General features: G+C 44.5%; 1 protein-coding gene across 2 annotated transcripts in view; it reads left to right on the plus strand.

The window, feature by feature from the left end:
• Positions 1–18,120, plus strand: part of STAB2 (stabilin 2) — a 172,159-nt gene that overhangs the window by 71,735 nt on the left and 82,304 nt on the right. Inside the window, exons 24-31 of one of the 2 annotated variants that reach the window (XM_061417114.1) lie at positions 1,953–2,046; positions 3,240–3,398; positions 7,703–7,798; positions 10,059–10,154; positions 13,346–13,393; positions 14,875–15,011; positions 15,441–15,555; positions 17,739–17,816. In XM_061417114.1, the coding sequence (XP_061273098.1) occupies positions 1,953–2,046; positions 3,240–3,398; positions 7,703–7,798; positions 10,059–10,154; positions 13,346–13,393; positions 14,875–15,011; positions 15,441–15,555; positions 17,739–17,816 (823 nt within the window). The remainder of the gene's footprint in view (positions 1–1,952; positions 2,047–3,239; positions 3,399–7,702; positions 7,799–10,058; positions 10,155–13,345; positions 13,394–14,874; positions 15,012–15,440; positions 15,556–17,738; positions 17,817–18,120) is intronic. The other variant, XM_061417115.1, reaches the window with a different exon arrangement.

Genomic DNA, 18,120 nt, shown 5'->3' on the forward strand with positions numbered 1-18,120 from the left:
GGAACAACAGACTGGTTCCAAATAGGAAAAGGAGTACATCAAGGCTGTATATTATCACCCTGCTTATTTAACTTATATGCAGAGTACATCATGAGAAATGCTAGACTGGAAGAAACAAGCTGGAATCAAGATTGCCAGGAGAAATATCAATAACCTCAGATATGCAGATGACACCACCCTTATGGCAGAAAGTGAAGAGGAACTAAAAAGCCTCTTGATGAAAGTGAAAGTGGAGAGTGAAAAAGTTGGCTTCAAGCTCAACATTCAGAAAACGAAGATCATGGCATCCAGTCCCATCACTTCATGGGAAATAGATGGGGAAACAGTGGAAACAGTGGAAACAGTGTCAGACTTTATTTTTGGGGGCTCCAAAATCACTACAGATGGTGACTGCAGCCATGAAATTAAAAGACGCTTACTCCTTGGAAGGAAAGTTATGACCAACCTAGATAGCATATTGAAAAGAAGAGACATTACTTTGCCAACAATGGTCCATCCAGTCAAGGCTATGGTTTTTCCTGTGGTCATGTATGGATGTGAGAGTTGGACTGTGAAGAAGGCTGAGCGCCGAAGAATTGATGCTTTTGAACTGTGGTGTCGGAGAAGACTCTTGAGAGTCCCTTGGACTGCAAGGAGATCCAACCAGTCCATTCTGAAGATCAGCCCTGGGATTTCTTTGGAGGGAGTGATGCTGAAGCTGAAACTCCAGTACTTTAGCCACCTCATGTGAAGAGTTGACTCATTGGAAAAGACTCTGATGCTGGGAGGGATTAGGGGCAGGAGGAGAAGGGGACAACAGAGGATGAGATGGCTGGATGGCATCACTGACTTGATGGACATGAGTCTGGGTGAACTCCGGGAGTTGGTGATAGACAGGGAGGCCTGGCGTGCTGCGATTCATGGGGTCACGAAGAGTCGGACACGACTGAGCGACTGATCTGAACTGAACTGAACATATGCAATGGGCTGGGGGGAGGAAAGTCAGAGAAAATTTTCCTCTCTGGGAATATATGGTTCAAAAGCAGCACCTACACAAAAAAATTTCCTGGAAAATGCAGACCTGAGGAATTCTTGGCCTCATTTTTGCAGCACTTTTCTTAATTTGGGCTTCCCCTGTGGCTCAGCTGGTAAAGAATCTGCCTGCAGTGCAGGAGACCTGGGTTCAGTCCCTGGGTTGGGAAGATCCCCTGGAGAAGGAAAAGGCTACCCACTCCAGTATTCTGGCCTGGAGAATTCCATGGACTGTATCACGTCACAGAATCAGACACTGAGCGACTTTCACTTTTCTTAATTTGGAGTTGCCTAGTTAAGTGCATCCATCCCTGTTTATGGCCAACCTCCCCCACCAGTCTGCAGGCGGCATAGGGAGAGACTGGCTTTGCTCCTCCATGGTGGTACAACAGAAATGCATCTTCCTAAGGGGTTGTATGGACTTCCCTGTGGCTCAGACAGTAAAGCATCTGCCTGCAATTCGGAACACCTGGGTTCAATCTCTGGTTGGAAAGATCCCCTGGAGAAGAGAATGGCCACCCACTCCAGTATTCTTGCCTGGAGAATCCCATCAACAGAGGAGCCTGGCAGGCTATGGTCCATAGGGTCGCAAAGAGTCGGACACTACGGAGCAACTAACATTTTCACGTTCACACATAGCTTTATAAAGATGTTAAACTCATTTTCCAGATAAGGAAACAGGCTCCCAAAGGTTAAGGGACTCACCCAGGGTCCCACAACCACTGAAAGGTGGGGCCTGGATTCCCAGCCAGGTGTGTCTGACTACAGAGCCAGGAGTGGCCATGACCACTATGCCATTTGCTCCCCTCATAAGGGCAAAGCGTCAGGGTGCTGAGCCATGAACCCGCCCACCTCTAGCTAGCTGGTCTTTTGGGGAGTGGGGTGGGGATAGTTGCTACTTATATTTCTGGGGCTGACTGTGTGCTCACTCTTCTTTGCAGCTGTGTTTGCAAACCAGGATACGAAGGAGATGGAAGCTTCTGTGTGGAGATGGACCCTTGTTCAGGATCAATCCCAGGGGGCTGCAGCCGCTATGTGAGTGCTGCCCTTTATCTCCAGGCTGCCGGGTATTTTAGGAAATCCTGAAGGAAGGCCTTCCAAAGGCAATGTTGAATTACTTCATGGCATGAGGCGTATTTGCTTGAACCTTGCGTTTTAAAGATGGTGCCAGGTGCTTTCTGTGACCCTCCACTTCTGAAATCCACATGTGCTGGGGGTCCAGGACTCTTGGGCTCCTAAAAATACAAACAGAATCAGATAGCCTAGATCATTAGTCATAAACTTGTGATTCAGACGTTACAACTTACAAGTGACTTTCATGTAACATGATCTCATTTGCTTCTCTCACCAACCCAATGAAACAGATGTTGTTTATTCCCATTTTACTGATCAGGAAACTGAGGCTCAGGGACATCAAGTGACTTGCCTTAAGACCTATTGGTGTCAGCAGTGTACCCCAAACTGACCATCACTTTCATTAATAACTCTGGAATATCACCACCACCACCTAGCCAAGGTCACCTCCATTCCTTCCCTACAGTTTAATAACTGCTGTCCCTGCTGCTTCTCTATAGCCACAGCCAGAGTGGATCAGATCCTGTTTCCCCTGCATGCTGAAACCCCTTCGGGAACTTGCCCTGGCTCTGATGGTGAAATCAGGTGCAAGTGCCTTGCCCGACTCCAGACTCCCTTTGGACAAGCCTCACCCACTCAGCCTCATCTGCACAGCTCTCCTTGCACTTCTCACTCTGTCCTTCAGCCTCCTGGTGTGGTCATCCTGAAAGGCCTGGAACTCGTACAGATAGGAGCTTGGGTTAAAACATCCTATATACCTGGGTTTATGCCCCTTTATGGCTGTGTGACCTTGGGCAAGTCACTTAGCTCCTCTGAGCCTCAGTTCCCTTATCTGTAAATAGAGATAATCACAGTACCTTTCTCAAGATGAAGGCTTACACCTGCAAAACATTCAGAACCGTCCCTGACTCAATAAATGGCAGTGATGTTAGCAACGCTGGCCATTAGCTGGCCAACAACAAGGCAATTTGTTCTTTAAATCATCTTAGCTTTTCTGTCGATCTCAATGCAAGTGTGTATTTTAATCATTTCCTTTGTACTCCATGCAAATATATACCTCTTCAGGGGACCTCTGAAAATCTTTCTTTTGCACTTAACGATCATGTGGCTGGCCTGGGGTTTCAAAGGCTTTGTTGCTGCTTTTCCTCTTGTAGGCAGAATGCATCAGAACTGGCAGGGGGACCCACACCTGCGTATGCCATGAGGGATGGACCGGGGATGGAAGAGATTGCTCAGAGATCAACCCCTGCTCGCTGCCCAGTGCTGGCGGCTGCCACCACAATGCGACCTGCTTGTATGTAGGCCCCGGGCAGGTAGGCGTGATGAGGTGGAGGGCAAAGCAGAAACACGATTCCTGCAGTGGATTTTGTTTTTTTCTCTAAACACAGAAGTACTCTGGCTAGAACTTACTGCAGCTCTTTAATCATTTGTAACAGTGGGAAGGAGTTAATTGTCACAGCAAACCTATGACTAGGCAGTTATTTTCTTTTACCTTTTGATCCCATTCACCCACACCCCACCTCTGGCAGCCACCAATCTGTTCTCCATATCTGTGAGCTTGGTTTTGTTTGATTTTTAGATTTCACATATACGTGAGATCATATGTTGTTTGTCTTTTTCTCACCTGTTTCACTTAGCATAGTGTCCTCAAGGTCCATCCATGATGTTACAAATGGCAAGATTTCACTCTTTCTTTGGCCGAATAGTATTCTAATGTATACATACACCACATATTCTTTATCCATTCATCTGTTGATGGTCAGTTTGGTTGCTTCCATGTCTTGGCTATTGTAAATAAAGCTGCAATGAACATGGGGGTGCATATATCCTATCAAGTTAGTGTTTTTGTATTTTTCAGATAAATATCCAGAAGTGGAATTGCTGGAACATATGGTAGTTCTGTTTTTAACTTTTTTGAAGAAACTCCGTACTATTTTCCACAGTGACTGCACCAATTTGCATTCATACCAATAGTGCACAAGAATTCCTTTTCTTCACATCCTCGCCAACACTTTATTATTTCTTGTCTTTTTGATGATAGCCTTTCTTGCAGATATGAGATGAGATACCTCACTGTGGTTTGATTTGCATTCCTCTGATTATCAGTGATGTCGAGCATCTTTTCACATACTTATTGGTTATCTATATGTCATCTTTGGCAAAATGTCCATTCAGATCATTTACCCATTTTTTTAAATTTGGTTGGTTTTTCAGGGGTTGTTTTTTTTTTTTTTGGCTGTTGAGTTATATGAGTTCTTCATATATTTTAGATATTAACCCCTTAACAGATTATGATTTGTAACTATTTTCTCCCATCCCATAAGTTTCCTTTTCATTTTATTGTTGCTTTTCTTTGCTCTACAGAAGCTTTTTCATTTGATGTAATCCCACTTGCTTTTTTTTGCTTTTGCTACCGTACAGGTACTATTACATAAAAAAGAAGACTGAGGCATGGAGAAGTTACGTACTTTGCTCATGTTACACAGAAACCAAATTGTGGTGTGAAATTCACACCCAGACAGTCTGACTCCGGAACTTCCCTCTTGGTCTTCCCTTGATCTCACTCTGTATTTCTCCGTAACACTCTACAGTTTGTTGATCACTTTCACTTAACCTCATTTAAGGGACACTGAGGCAGAATGAGCTACTTCTTAGAAATTAATTTCGCTCCAAGTGAGGTGATGACAGTTGTATCATGACTGTAGCCATGAAGAAGTCCTAATCATAAAAGAACTCACTGCATTCTTATCTCTTGCCAACCATTTGGCCAACAATTCCATTCGTTTTGGACTCACCAGAGTTGCCACATTGCACTTGAGGAAGAAAAACAATTTCTTGGTGTCAGTATTAGTTTGCTAAGACTGCCGTCAAAAAATATCACTAACTGGACGTCATAGAGCAACAACACTGTATTGTCTGACAGTGTGGGAGGCTCGAGGTCCAAGATCGTGATGTCAGCAGGTTTGGTTCCCTTTAAGGGCCGTGGTGATGAATCTGTTCCATGCCTCTTGGTGTTCCTTGGCTTACACACGCATCACCCTGATCTCTGCCTTCATGTTCACATGACCTTCTCCCTCTGTGCCTGCCTATGTACAAATCTCCCCTTTCTGTAATGACACCAATCATGCTGGATTAGGGACCCACCTTACTCCAGTGTGACCTCATCTTAACTAATTCATATTAACAATCCTTTTTCCAATAAGGTTACATTCTGAGTTGCTGGGAGTCAGAACTTCTACATAAGAGTGAGGAGGTCTGGAGAGGGACACAATCCAACCTGTAATAGTATCTGTTCCCTTCTGTTCTATCATCCTTTCTGCAAACAAATATGAAAAACTTCTAATGGGGGTGATGGAGGAAGAGAAAGGACTCTTTAGGGTGTTACGTAAGAAATAAAATAGGCTGATTCTAGGATTGCCCTCAGTAATGTTACTAGTTGCCTTGAAATCTTGTAGATATTCCAACTAGGCAAAAGTCCTAATTACCATGAATGTTTATTTTAAAAGACAGACCATGTTGGGGTCAATATATTAGTCTTGGGGGTGCATGAAGGTGCTACCCCAAGAAGATTAAACACTCTTGTTGATAAGGTCTTGCCCTAACTTGTAAAGTTGTATAGATGAGCATATATTTACATATATAAATGAGCATATATTTACATATAAGATACCCAATTTACCTTATAAAGCATATACAGCAAATAATACTTAAACCCTTAAAGATGAAAATTCATAAATAGAGGTTCTGTTCATTTCTTCTCACAACTTAGTGGGTCATCTTGTATCACCTCTAAATGTAACCACTCTCTAGACCAGCCCCTCAGTAAACCTCCTCCAATCAAAAGCTCCTGCTTTCCCACCTCCGTTCTTTTTTCTCTAACACGTGACCTCAGTTTGCATGGACTCCCCACTCCTCCCACCCTCTCTTAAGGTCCATCCACACCACACTTCCCAGAAGAATCTTGCCAGCTCATCCCCCCTCCTCTGAACAGCTCTGGTCTTCATCACAGAAGCATCTCATGTGCCACTTCACCCATAAAACTTACAGCATCTCTTGTTTTCCAGTGTTTGTTAAAGATCGGATTCTTCTTACTTACTTGGTATGCTTTGTCCTCCTCGCTTCAGAGAAAGCAGCTTCAAGGTTCATTGCTGGTTCCATAATGGCCACTCAGTACCTCTGTTTGTTGAAATGATTACTTCTTTTTAAGTTAAGTTTTTTAACTTCAAAATAATGTTGGAAGACATTTGGGAATAAAAGTGAAGAGAAAAATTAACACCATTCACAGTGTACCCGCAGTCACCATTTGTGTGCTGATGTATTTTTTCCTTCTGGTCTTTTTAATGCAGAGGTTTTTATTTTCCTCTCCATTGTTGCAATCCATTACATTTTTGTTTGGTTCCTGTTCTGTACTTAGCACACACATTTCCCCATTTAGTCATACAACCCATCACTATCATATTTAATAACTGCATGATCGGGGCCGCTGCTTCCTTGTAGTTTGTACGCTACACAAAGTATCCAGCCTATGGGGCAAGCCGGGGCTGAAACCCAGCCTGCACCCTGCTCGCCAAGGTGTGGACCCTGGTGTGGACCCAAACCTTCCCAGAAGGAGGGGGCATTTGTTTTTGCATGATGAAACTGCCTGCCTGCTGAGCCACTTGCCATGTGTTGTTCACGTAGAGATGGTACCTTCCTTACTCAGATCTGCCTGCTCAGAGGGGATGACTGTTCAAAATTACACAGCGTGCCTTATAGACCAGCAGTGGCCTTGTGCGTGGATTTCCACTAAGTGGATGCCTCATAACTTACTTCATCTTTCCCTCTTAGGTGAAGGGGCCAATTTTTTCAGTGGAATGTTCTTTAGGGTCTCTCTGAGATAAATCTCCATATGGTCCCTCTAGGGTAAGGAATTCAAAAAAGAAGTAACAACCAGCAAGAACCTACTGTATAGCACAGGGAGCACTGCTCAATGTTATGTGGCAGCCTGGATGGGAGGGAGCTTGGGGAAGAATGGATACATTTGTCCCTGTGGCTGAGTCCCTTTGTTGTCTACCTGAAACTATCACAGCATTGTTAATCAGCTCTGCTGCTGCGGCGGCGGCGATTCAGTCGTGTCCGACTCTGTGCGACCCCATAGACAGCAGCCCACCAGGCTCCGTCGTCCCTGGGATTCTCCAGGCAAGAACACTGGAGTGGGTTTCCATTTCCTTCTCCAATGCATGAAAGTGAAAAGGGAAAGTGAAGTCGCTCAGTCGTGTCCGACTCTTAGCGACCTCATGGACTGCAGCCTACCAGGCTTCTCCATCCATGGGATTTTCCAGGCAAGAGTACTGGAGTGGGGTGCCATTGCCTACTCCAATACAAAATTAAAAGTTTTAAAACCTTTTAAAGGTCTTTTAAAAAGGAAAGTGACAAGGAGCTTTAGACTGGGAAATGTAACATAGAATGCGAAGGCCAACAGCTCTGGAGTCAGAGTGTAACAAAGACATTACTGGTGTTCTCTAAAAGGGCCAAACAGCTATGGTTTCCATACTTCATTTCTTGGTGCTGTGAGAGGGCAAGGTATAAAAGTCTGTTGTTTTCAATAGTCTCTTTTACTTTGCTCTTTGAATTACAGAATGAGTGTGAGTGCAAAAAAGGATTTCAAGGCAATGGGATTGACTGTGAACCAATAACATCATGCTTAGAACAAACTGAGAAATGTCATCCACTGGTGAGTTACTTGATTTTTCTCATTAGTACTTTAAAACAATTACTTGAGAAAGAAAGAAGTTTGGATTATTTTTTACCTGGGCCCAGTAATGAACAAAATCTCTCTTACTCCCAAAGGGAGTCCCTAAGCAGAATGTGAGTAATTATTGCAAATTTCTCTCCATTCCAAAGCATGGAAGAATCAACACACAATTGCCAGAAAAGATTCCCAGCTAAATCTGAATTTCAAATAAATGACAATCCTTCAGGACAAGCATGACCCAAATATTATATCAGTTCAGTTCAGTTCAGTTGCTCAGTCGTGTCCAACTCTTTGCAACCCCATGAATCGCAGCACGCCAGGCCTCCCTGTCCATCACCATCTCCCGGAGTTTACTCAAACTCATGTCCATCGAGTCGGTGATGCCATCCAGCCATCTCATCCTCTGTCGTCCCCATTTCCTCCTGCCCCCAATCCCTCCCAGCATCAGAGTCTTTTCCAATGAGTCAACTCTTCACATGAGGTGGCCAAAGTACTGGAGTTTCAGCTTTAGCATCATTCCTCCCAAAGAAATCCCAGGGCTGATCTCCTTCAGAATGGACTGGTTGGATCTCCTTGCAGTCCAAGGGACTCTCAAGAGTCTTCTCCGACACCACAGTTCAAAAGCATCAATTCTTCAGTGCTCAGCTTTCTTCACAGTCCAACTCTCGCGTCCATACATGACCACTGGAAAAACTATAGCCTTGACTAAACAGACCTTTGTTGGCAAAGTAATGTCTCTGCTTTTCAATATGATATCTAGGTTGGTCATAACTTTTCTTCCAAGGAGTAAGCGTCTTTTAATTTCATGGCTGCAATCACCCTCTGCAGTGATTTTGGAGCCCAAAAAGATAAAGTCTGACACTGTTTCCACTGTTTCCCCATCTAAACAAAAAATTATTCATGACTTATCTAAAATTCATTCTTGGTATTTTTATTTGCTAAATCTGGCAATTCTAAATCAACAGAATAGTTGAAAGGGTAACTAGATTCCCATTTTGAATGTCATAACAGAGTTTAACCCAAATTACTGGTGAAAATGCCCATTCAAGAGTAGGTTGAGCCTTGTGTCTAAATTAGGGAAAAGTAGGCACAGATGTTAGAGCTGGTCATGGTCATGTTTTTAAGAGAACATCACTAAGCAGCCAGCATCAGAACCGATGAAAACACTTAATCACAATGCTTTGGGTTGCAAATAACAGAATCCACAAAAATCAACTTAAGCAAAAAAGGAATTTGTTGGACACATGCCCCCAGGGTATCTCCATAGGCAGGAACTGCAAAACTTCCCAAGGGCTTAGAATCAGGATCAAGGCAACTTTTCCCATCAATCCTCTGAGACCACACAATTTCTCATTTTGCTATTCTCTGTGCCTTTACTTTCTCTGTATCTGTCTCTGTCTCGTTCTCTCAAATTTAAGTGCAGTTTTTTGCATCTTGGAATATCTGACTCCCATTCTTAGAGGGACATCTACCAGTGATGCCCACTAACTCAACAGCATCCCATGTCCTAATTCTTACTCATAGGAGAAAGGATCTGACCAGGGTCTGGACCAGAAAGGTTCCAGCCCAGCTGGGTCCAGGTGTCCACATATGAGCCAGTCAGTGCTTGCCAGGGAGTAGGATGACATGAGCAGGACTACCAGACCCAGCCCTAGTATATGTGGGGAGGTGGGTGATTTTCAAAGAAGAAAAAATGGGAGATGTCCCTACAGTATCTGTTACCCAAGAGTCATAAGAGCACTTCACAAAGCTGAAGAAACTCCAACAGTCTTAATTTAAGGCTGACTAAGCCCTGATATTCCAAACATGATAGGTTATTGGAACTTCCACTTCATTCCAAGCTGTGGAAGAATGAGCATAGGGTTGCCCAATAAAGTGCAGGACACCTAGTTAAATTTGAATTTCAGATACACAGTGAATTCTTTTCCAGCACAAGCATGCCCCCAAATCGTATATGGGACATATGTATACAAAAGCCTCTTTGTTTGTCTGAAATTCACATTAACCATGTGTCCTGATTTCTGCTCACTAAATCTTGACAGGGATGAAAAGAATCTAATTGTGATTCCTTAAGAGCTATACCAAACCTGCAGGAAGGGCTGAGGGCCTGTGGGTTACTTCTAGTAATCTTTCAGTCCTGAATTTCACTGTAGACAGAGCCCAAGTATTCACAGGTACATCTCAGATCTAATGCTTTACTTAGGAAAGCAGATCACTTCTCTCATCTCCTTTGTATCAGGCAACCTGTCAGCTTACTTCCTCCGGCATCTGGAGTTGTGTTTGCCAAGAGGGCTATGAAGGAGACGGCCTTCTGTGCTATGGAAATGCTGCAGTGGTAAGTCCTCTGAGAGCAACTTCAGGACAGAATCATAAAGACAAAAATCTTCCAGTTTAAAAGAAAAAGACAAACACTCTTGGCTAGGATGCCTTTAAAGTTCTCTACCAATCACGTGCTCCAGGAGATTCTGTCTGAAACAAGCAACTTCTCACAAATGGCATATGTGCTCTATGGGTCACAAATTTTCTACAAATTGGAGGGAGGGAACTTTTATTTGGCACCTTCTGTGTACCAAAGCAGTCTTGTCTTCTCTTTCTTGCCATTCTGCCTCTTTCCAGTCCCAGACTTCCCAAACGAGCAAATAACTGGCACCTGCTGAGTTCCTGGGCAATCCTGTCCAGGTTGTAGGCCTTCTATAGGTATCCAGAGCACGCTGTGCTTACCCCTATCTAGGGTATGTGTGTGTGCACCTGTATGCACCTTCTATGTACCAGCATCTTACTAAATCCTTAACAGGCAGCCACACTTCATTTAAACCTCATCACAACCCTCTGGGCTTACGCTGTTATTATGCCCATTTTATTGATGAGGAAACTGAGAGCCTAAGCAAACTTTCCTCAGCTCACTCAGCTGTCTATGTGCAGAGCCCAGCTCTTAACCATCAGCACAATCTGTCAATATAGGACACACCCCACTGGACTATCACCTCTGGAGGGCAGGTCTTTGTCATGTTTCCTACTTCATTCCTACTGTTCATAAAGATCTTTTGCAATGAGAAAGTAAGTTGGTGAATTTTCTCCTCACTCACTTTTTGCTCAGCTCACTGGCGTTTAGTTCCTGCGCCTCCTCTCAATAGGAACCACTGGTCTCACAGTGCCAGGGCTGCGCCTGCCCTAACATGCTCTTTGATGGCTGCAGCATCTGACCATGGCCGCCCTGCTGTCAGGGTCCTTCCCACCCTTCACTGCACCTGTTTCTCCTCTTCATCCCATTAGGCCCATCTCCCAACACCCATACCATGGAGCTTAAACCCAACATTTTCTCTGCACTGTCCATGGCCACATTTTCTAAAATTTTAGAACCCTAAAATCCTGCTCTCACAATGCTTTTCTCCTCCCTGGGAAAACAAGATCAAGTCCAAGTCCTCCGCCTGGCACTGCGAGGACCTCACAGGGCCTCAACTCAGTTTCCTTCCAACCATTTTACCTGAGCTGTCACCTTCCCAGCTCAACACCAGCTCTGTTCCCCTCCCCCACAGACCCTGTCTTGGGTCTTTCTCCCCTGTGTTCAGTTCCAGCTCGCACCCTCCTCTCCCTGAAGGGATTACTCGAGCACCTCAGTTCTTGTATCACTTACTAAACTGGTTTACTTTTTAACCAGGGTTTACCAACTTACTCAATAACCTCAACTACTTTCAAAAAGTAGTTAAGACATCTCTGAGATATATTGTCTTTTGGTAAATTTGCACATGCTGCTACTGCTGCTGCTAAGTCACTTCAGTCGTGTCTGACTCTGTGCGACCCCATAGACGGCAGCCCACCAGGCTCCCCCATCCCTGGGATTCTCCAGGCAAGAACACTGGAGTGGGTTGCCATTTCCTTCTCCAGTGGGTGAAAGTGAAAAGTGAAAGTGAAGTCGCTCAGTCGTGTCTGACTCTTTGCGACCCCATGGACTGCAGCCTACCAGGCTCCTCCGTCCATGGGATTTTCCAGGCAAGAGTACTGGAGTGGGTTACCAAATTGTTATTGCCATTTTCATGGTGTTCAATAGTTTTTAAAATGTTTTCACATACATTAATGCATGTAATGTTCATAATCCCAGGAGCAAGCTGTCATTATAATCATTATTCAGGTGATGCTCTTGCATTCTCAGAGAGGTTAAGCCCAAGATCATACAGCTGGTAAATGGCAGACCCGGGAACTGAACCCAGCCTTTTTAAACTCAAAGTCCAGAGCTTTCCTTACTCTATCACACCTTCAAATGTCACTAATCTACTAGCCTTCTGGGTTATCTTTTCAAATCTTAAAATCCCCAAAACAGCTATAAGTTGCATAAGGTCAGGGGCCAGCTTTTCTCTTTCATATCTTATGGCCTCCCTCACTCCAACCTGGTGCCAATTGTGATGGTTCAGTATATATGTTCATTAACAAACCCCATGGTGGATAAGGAGAAGGCAATGGCACCCCACTCCAGTACTCTTGCCTGGCAAATCCCATGGATGGAGGAGCCTGGTAGGCTGCAGTCCATGGGGTCGCGAAGAGTCCGACAAGACTGAGCGACTTCACTTTCCCTTTTCACTTTCATGCATTGGAGAAGGAAATGGCAACCCACTCCAGCATTCTTGCCTGGAGAATCCCAGGGACGACGGAGACTGGTGGGCTGCCATCTATGGGGTCGCACAGAGTCAGACACAACTGAAGCGACTTAGCAGCAGCAGCAGCATGGTGGATTAGTTAGAAATAACAGTGGCTAAAACTTACTGTGTCCTACATGCCAGCCTCTATTCTAAGCACTTTAAAAACATTAACCTTTCCAACTGCCACATCAACCCTAACAGTCAGAGCTTTTATCATCCCTATTTTACAGCTGGGAACATTGAGGCCCAGAGAGATGAAGTAGCTTGCCTAAGGCAGCAGCCCCCAGCCTTTTTCGCTCCAGGGACCAGTTTCGTGGAAGACAGGTTTTCCACAAATTGGGGATGGAGGGATGGTTTCAGGATGATTCAAGCATGTTACACTTATTGTGCACTTTATTTCTATTATTATTATTCAGCTCCACCTCAGAGAATCAGGCATTAGATCTCAGAGGTTAGGGACCCCTGACCTAAGGAACTATGAAAGGGCCGAACCAGAAAGAAAACCCAGGTGGTTTGGTTCCATGTCCCAAGGCCCTGCTCAATGCTGGCTCTGAAAGCGGGCAGTTTACTGAGCCCTGTGACCCTTCTGAGGGACTGGGTGGCCATGTCCTTACAACCAAAATAGATTTGGACAAACTTGAGGTTGTTGTTTCATTTGAATTTTCTGGAAATACTCCTTTACCTTGAATATAGAAGATAATTTGAGCCAATAAGCATGAAAGAAACTGCATGGCTCTGGCAACATGGGGGTTCATCCAGCCTGGGCATCATTCATGTCGACATGGGCAAGGCTGGCAAGGATGATGCCCAGAGCTGCCCAGATGTGCCTCTCACTGATCCTCCTCTGTGTTCTCTCTCCTCTCTCCTCCCTCTCTTGCATGAAATGAATAAGGAATTGTCCTTTCTCTCCGCTGCAGCTGTATTTAACCAGTGGATAAATGTGAGTACCTTTGTTGAAAATAGGATTGGAAATATATATAATTTTAGAGATACGGACCGCATGTAATAGAAGACTGAAAATGGTGGGGGAGGGAAGGCAGTCGTCTAGAGCAGTGGTTCTCAGCCCTGAGTCCACTTTAGAACCATGTGGAACACAAGTCTTTCAATAGCCATGCCTAGGCTCCCACCCCCAGATGCTCTGATCTGATTGGCAGAGGTTTGACCTGGGCATCCATGTATACCAGGAACCTCACAGGTGATTCTAGCATGCAACCAGGGCTCAGTACTTCTAGTCTAGGATAAGCTGGGGTGATCGACTTTTCAACCAACCTGAATATATATGTATGGCTTCATTCTTCATTGAAAAAAAAGGTATTTTTACAAACTCAATATAATCATTAGTAATTTGCCAAGTTAGATTTGGCATTTATAGCTACAATCCTAGCACACTTCATGTGGGTTTTGCCCTCAGCCCAGCATGTCCTGAGGAACTGTCCCCTCTCCCTTGGAAAGTTCTAAAACCAAGAATCTGATCTCCAGCATCCCCAACTGTCTGAATTTCTGTCATCTTTGCCCAAGTGGCCCAAGATGGCAGGTTCAGCAGCCATTGTGACAAGTGTTTAGTCCCGTTTAAGAAGACAGGTGCCAAGACACGCAGTGTGTGGTCAGCGGCCACTGAAGGACAGCTTCCTGTTGCTTCCACGTGGGGTCTCTCCTACTCCCATCACATGGGAGAGGAGGGCCCTACAGCAGGTGCTGATTTCCATAGGACCCACCCACATGCGTGAGTTTGCCCATGGTGTGCTGTATCCCGCTCATCCCAGCTTGCAAGAGCACAGCTTTCCCAGCCCCTCTTTCAATGCTGTCATGATGGCGGCTGGAAATCAGCCATGATGGGAGAAGTTACACCACAGAAATCAGCAAGCATTGCAAACCAGGGCTTTTGTTTGTTTGTTTTTTCTGGAGAGCCAGTTGTTAAACATAAGCCCGTCAAAGCTTCTACCCAGAACTTTTAATACTTCTAGGCAAATAGATAAAGTTTGATTTCAGGCCTTCAGTCTCTCTCTCTTGCTGAAACTGTTTCTGGAGTCTTCCTACCGTCCTTATTCCAAAGGCATCCAAGGATTCTCAGGGTCTCTGCACACATGTGTGCACATACACACACACACATGATCCTGTCAAGACTGTTCTCTGCCTCTTCGTTTAAACTAAAGGGTAAATGACAGATAATGATTTGAAGTGTGACCTGATTAGGAAGATATACCTTTTGTCAAGGCTCACACATTTAAATAAAAGTAATGAGTCTCAGAAGGAATGTGGAGGCATCAGTCAGTAGGTGGGTTTGGGAATGGAATCCCTAGGACCTTCCCAGTATCTCTGAAATGATATCACATGGGATATTGGATTTCTGCCAAGGATTAAGTCAGCCCCGTTTATCCTCTGACATGAGTCAGGCCACTTTCTTTTCCTTCTGGGATTCAGAATGCTTCCCTACAACACCTGCTGTCGACCACCTCAAATCTTACTGTCCTTGTGCCCTCCCGACAAGCCATTGCGGACATGGACCAAGAAGAGAAAGCCTTTTGGTTGACCAAGAGCAACATCCCTGTCCTCATAAAGTACGTATTATGTATTTTGTTCTTCACGATGTCTTACTAGCATCAGTGTGAATGAAATGCAGTGGAGGTGGGCCCGATGGGCCTTGAGGTCCATGCAACTGAACGTGTTCTAGGGCTGCCCCCGCCCCGCTCTTTCCCCCAGGATGGAAGTAGTCAACATGACTGACAGCCAACTCTGCTAACTGCTTTTACATACAACCTAGTTAATCCTATCTGTGAAATAGACATTATAATTATTCCCATTTTACAGATGTGGAAACCAAGGCACAGAGTGATTAAATAACTGACCCCAGAGGCCATGGCCAATAGTTTCAAGAGGAGATTTTGAATCTGGTAGTCTGGCTCCAGAACCTACCCTCTTAACTACTCCCAACACCACTGTCTCAAGCATCAATATCTCATTACAGCCCTTATGGACTATTGTTATAGGTACCATACACTACTGGGCACATACGGAGTGGCCGATCTGCAGGCCCTGTCACCTTCTGACATGCTGGCAACATCTTTGCAGGGCAACTTCCTTCAGCTGGTGAAGGCAGATGGGGTAAGAGAGCACCGTATTGGGTCTGTTCAATGGAAACTTGTGACATATGTTCATATCATACTTTGAAGTTTTTATGTTATGGAAATTTCCGAATATGAGCAAAAATAGATGGAGAATAAACCTCCATGGTAGGCATCACCCAGCTTCAACAACTATCAACATATATTGATACACACACTCACAGAGTTACTGTATAGCAGGGCTCCTATAAGATGAGGCTCTCTCCCCACTGGTTGGCCACAGGTCTTCTATTAGACCACAGACTGATTCAGAAAGACAAATATTTCACTTCTTCTGGGTGAAGGCAGTGGAGTTTCACAACTTGGATTTTTATGTGTGGCTAAGAACTTGTTATTGGTAACCTACTTATTGAGTCATTAGAGATCACTACAATATTATACTAAGTTAGGGTCAGTCAGTCAGTCTGCAGATGTTTACTGAACACCTACTGTATGTCAGGAACTGATCAGAGTGCTAGAGACAGGATAGTGCACAGGAAGAGGGGAGCCCTATAGATGCTCACCTTCTGGCATTTTCTATAGCATTTCAAGGACTTGGATTCGGTTTTCTGTAAGGAGGTCTGGCTGCCCTGCTGAATGCAGCAGTGATTTAAAGCTCTTTCTATGAACTGCACAAAATGAGGATAGACGGTCTACTGGGAAGTGAGACTACCCCATCGTCAGAATGCTCTAGAATTGCAGCTCTAAAGCATTTCTGCCTTCCTACCCATCAGCAGTGGTGCTGTGAAAAGGTTCTATCTATTTAGGTATTACATAAACGTATGTGCTTCATCAGAATAGTCCTTTTAGAAAGCAGAAAAGAGTTACATAGGGCCGCATGGTCTCTACATTTTGTTACAATAATTCTAGAACCTTACTTGCATATATCAGTCAATGGGTGGTTTTCCACTAGTGTTTTAAATCATTGACTCTCTGAGCAAGCATTAACTGAACACTCACCTTGGGAAGGTTCGTCCCAGGGTTGTAGCTTCAGAAGTAAATCAATTAAGACCTGTGAATTAGAGGGGGTAACTATCAAAGACACAATCATAATGAATTCTTTCTTATGTCTGATATAAACGTCCCCCTGTAACCAAGAGAGAGGTGCAAGGTGGCCAGTGTTATTTGCTTCAGGACCTCTGCTGATGTGCCTAGGATGAGACAAGTCCCCTCAGGATCCAGGGTTCCCAGGAAGAATTTCAATCAAGTGCAGTGGTGGGAGAAGAGGAGAGGAACCCCGAGAGAGCAGAGGCCAGTTGTGTCATACTTGGTTGGTGGCTGCATGAGCCTGCATTTAGGCTTGCTCACCTCCATTCCCCATGCATTTCATATTCTTGTAAAGTTGGTAACTGTCTGCCTTATTTTGCTAAGGCTGCTGTAACCAAGAACCACAGACTAGGTGGCTTAGACAACAGAAATTTTGTTGTCTCACAGTTCTGCAGGCTGGAAGTCCAAGGTCAAGGTGTGGACAGGGTTGGTTCTGTCTGAGGACTGGGAGGTCAGGCTCTCTCCTTGGCTTGCAGATGGCAGTCCTCGTGTTCACATGGTGTTCTGCCTACATAGTTCCTATGTCCAAATTTCCTCTTCTTATAAGGACACTGGTCACATTGGATTAGGGTCCACCCTAATGACCTCAATGGATATGAATTTGAGCAAACTCCGGGAGATAGTGAGGGCCAGGGGAGCCTGGCATGCTACAGTCCATGGGGTCGCAAAGAGTCAGACATGACTAAGTGACCGAGCAATGACAAAGACCTCATGTTAACTCAGTTACCTGGTATAAAGACTTTGTCTCCAAATAAGGTCACATTCTGAGGCACTGGGGGTTAGGACTCCAATATGTGAATTTGGGGGACACAATTCAACCCACCATGCTATCTACAGTGCTTTTCCAACTGCAGGGTCTGTTTAGTGAGCCTCAGCCAGCACTTTTTTAATGAAATAGAATGGAGTAGAATCAATCAGATGCCTCCCACATGGTAGAGGAAATTATTATTTCATTTCAGTTGTGTGTGTGAGAGAGAGAGAGATCAAATGGCTCACAGTTTTAAGATATTTCTAACTGTACGTCATGGTCCAAAAGTGAGAAGGTCACTACTGCTCAAAATGTGGAAACCCTAGAAATCACTCAGTCCCCGGGTGTACTCTATAGGGACTCACCTTCTCACTGTGGTGCATTTACAGAACATCACAATCGAAGGAGCATCCGTCATTGACGGCGACAATGCAGCCACAAATGGAGTGATACACATCATCAACAAGGTACAGAATCGCTCCCTCCTGCACATCTGGCCTCTCCTCCTTGTGTTATTTATCCTCCTACACAGTATCATTGGTGGGGTGGGGGGAGTACTTAGCCTTAATATAAAAGTAACCTGCTTCATTATTTTTATTTTAAAACCGTTTAGAGGCTCTACTCATTCAGTAAGACTCAGTTATTCTTTACTTATGCCTGTATCCTGCAGTGGGTTCATATAAAGTGTAGTCGTGTATATCTCTTATTTATGAGACCATCTTACAAGGCGCCCAAGAACCTTAGTATTAGGAAGTCCATAACCCACACGGG

This window comes from Bos javanicus, chromosome 5, assembly GCF_032452875.1.
Source record: "Bos javanicus breed banteng chromosome 5, ARS-OSU_banteng_1.0, whole genome shotgun sequence".
Classification (NCBI taxonomy): domain Eukaryota; kingdom Metazoa; phylum Chordata; class Mammalia; order Artiodactyla; family Bovidae; genus Bos; species Bos javanicus.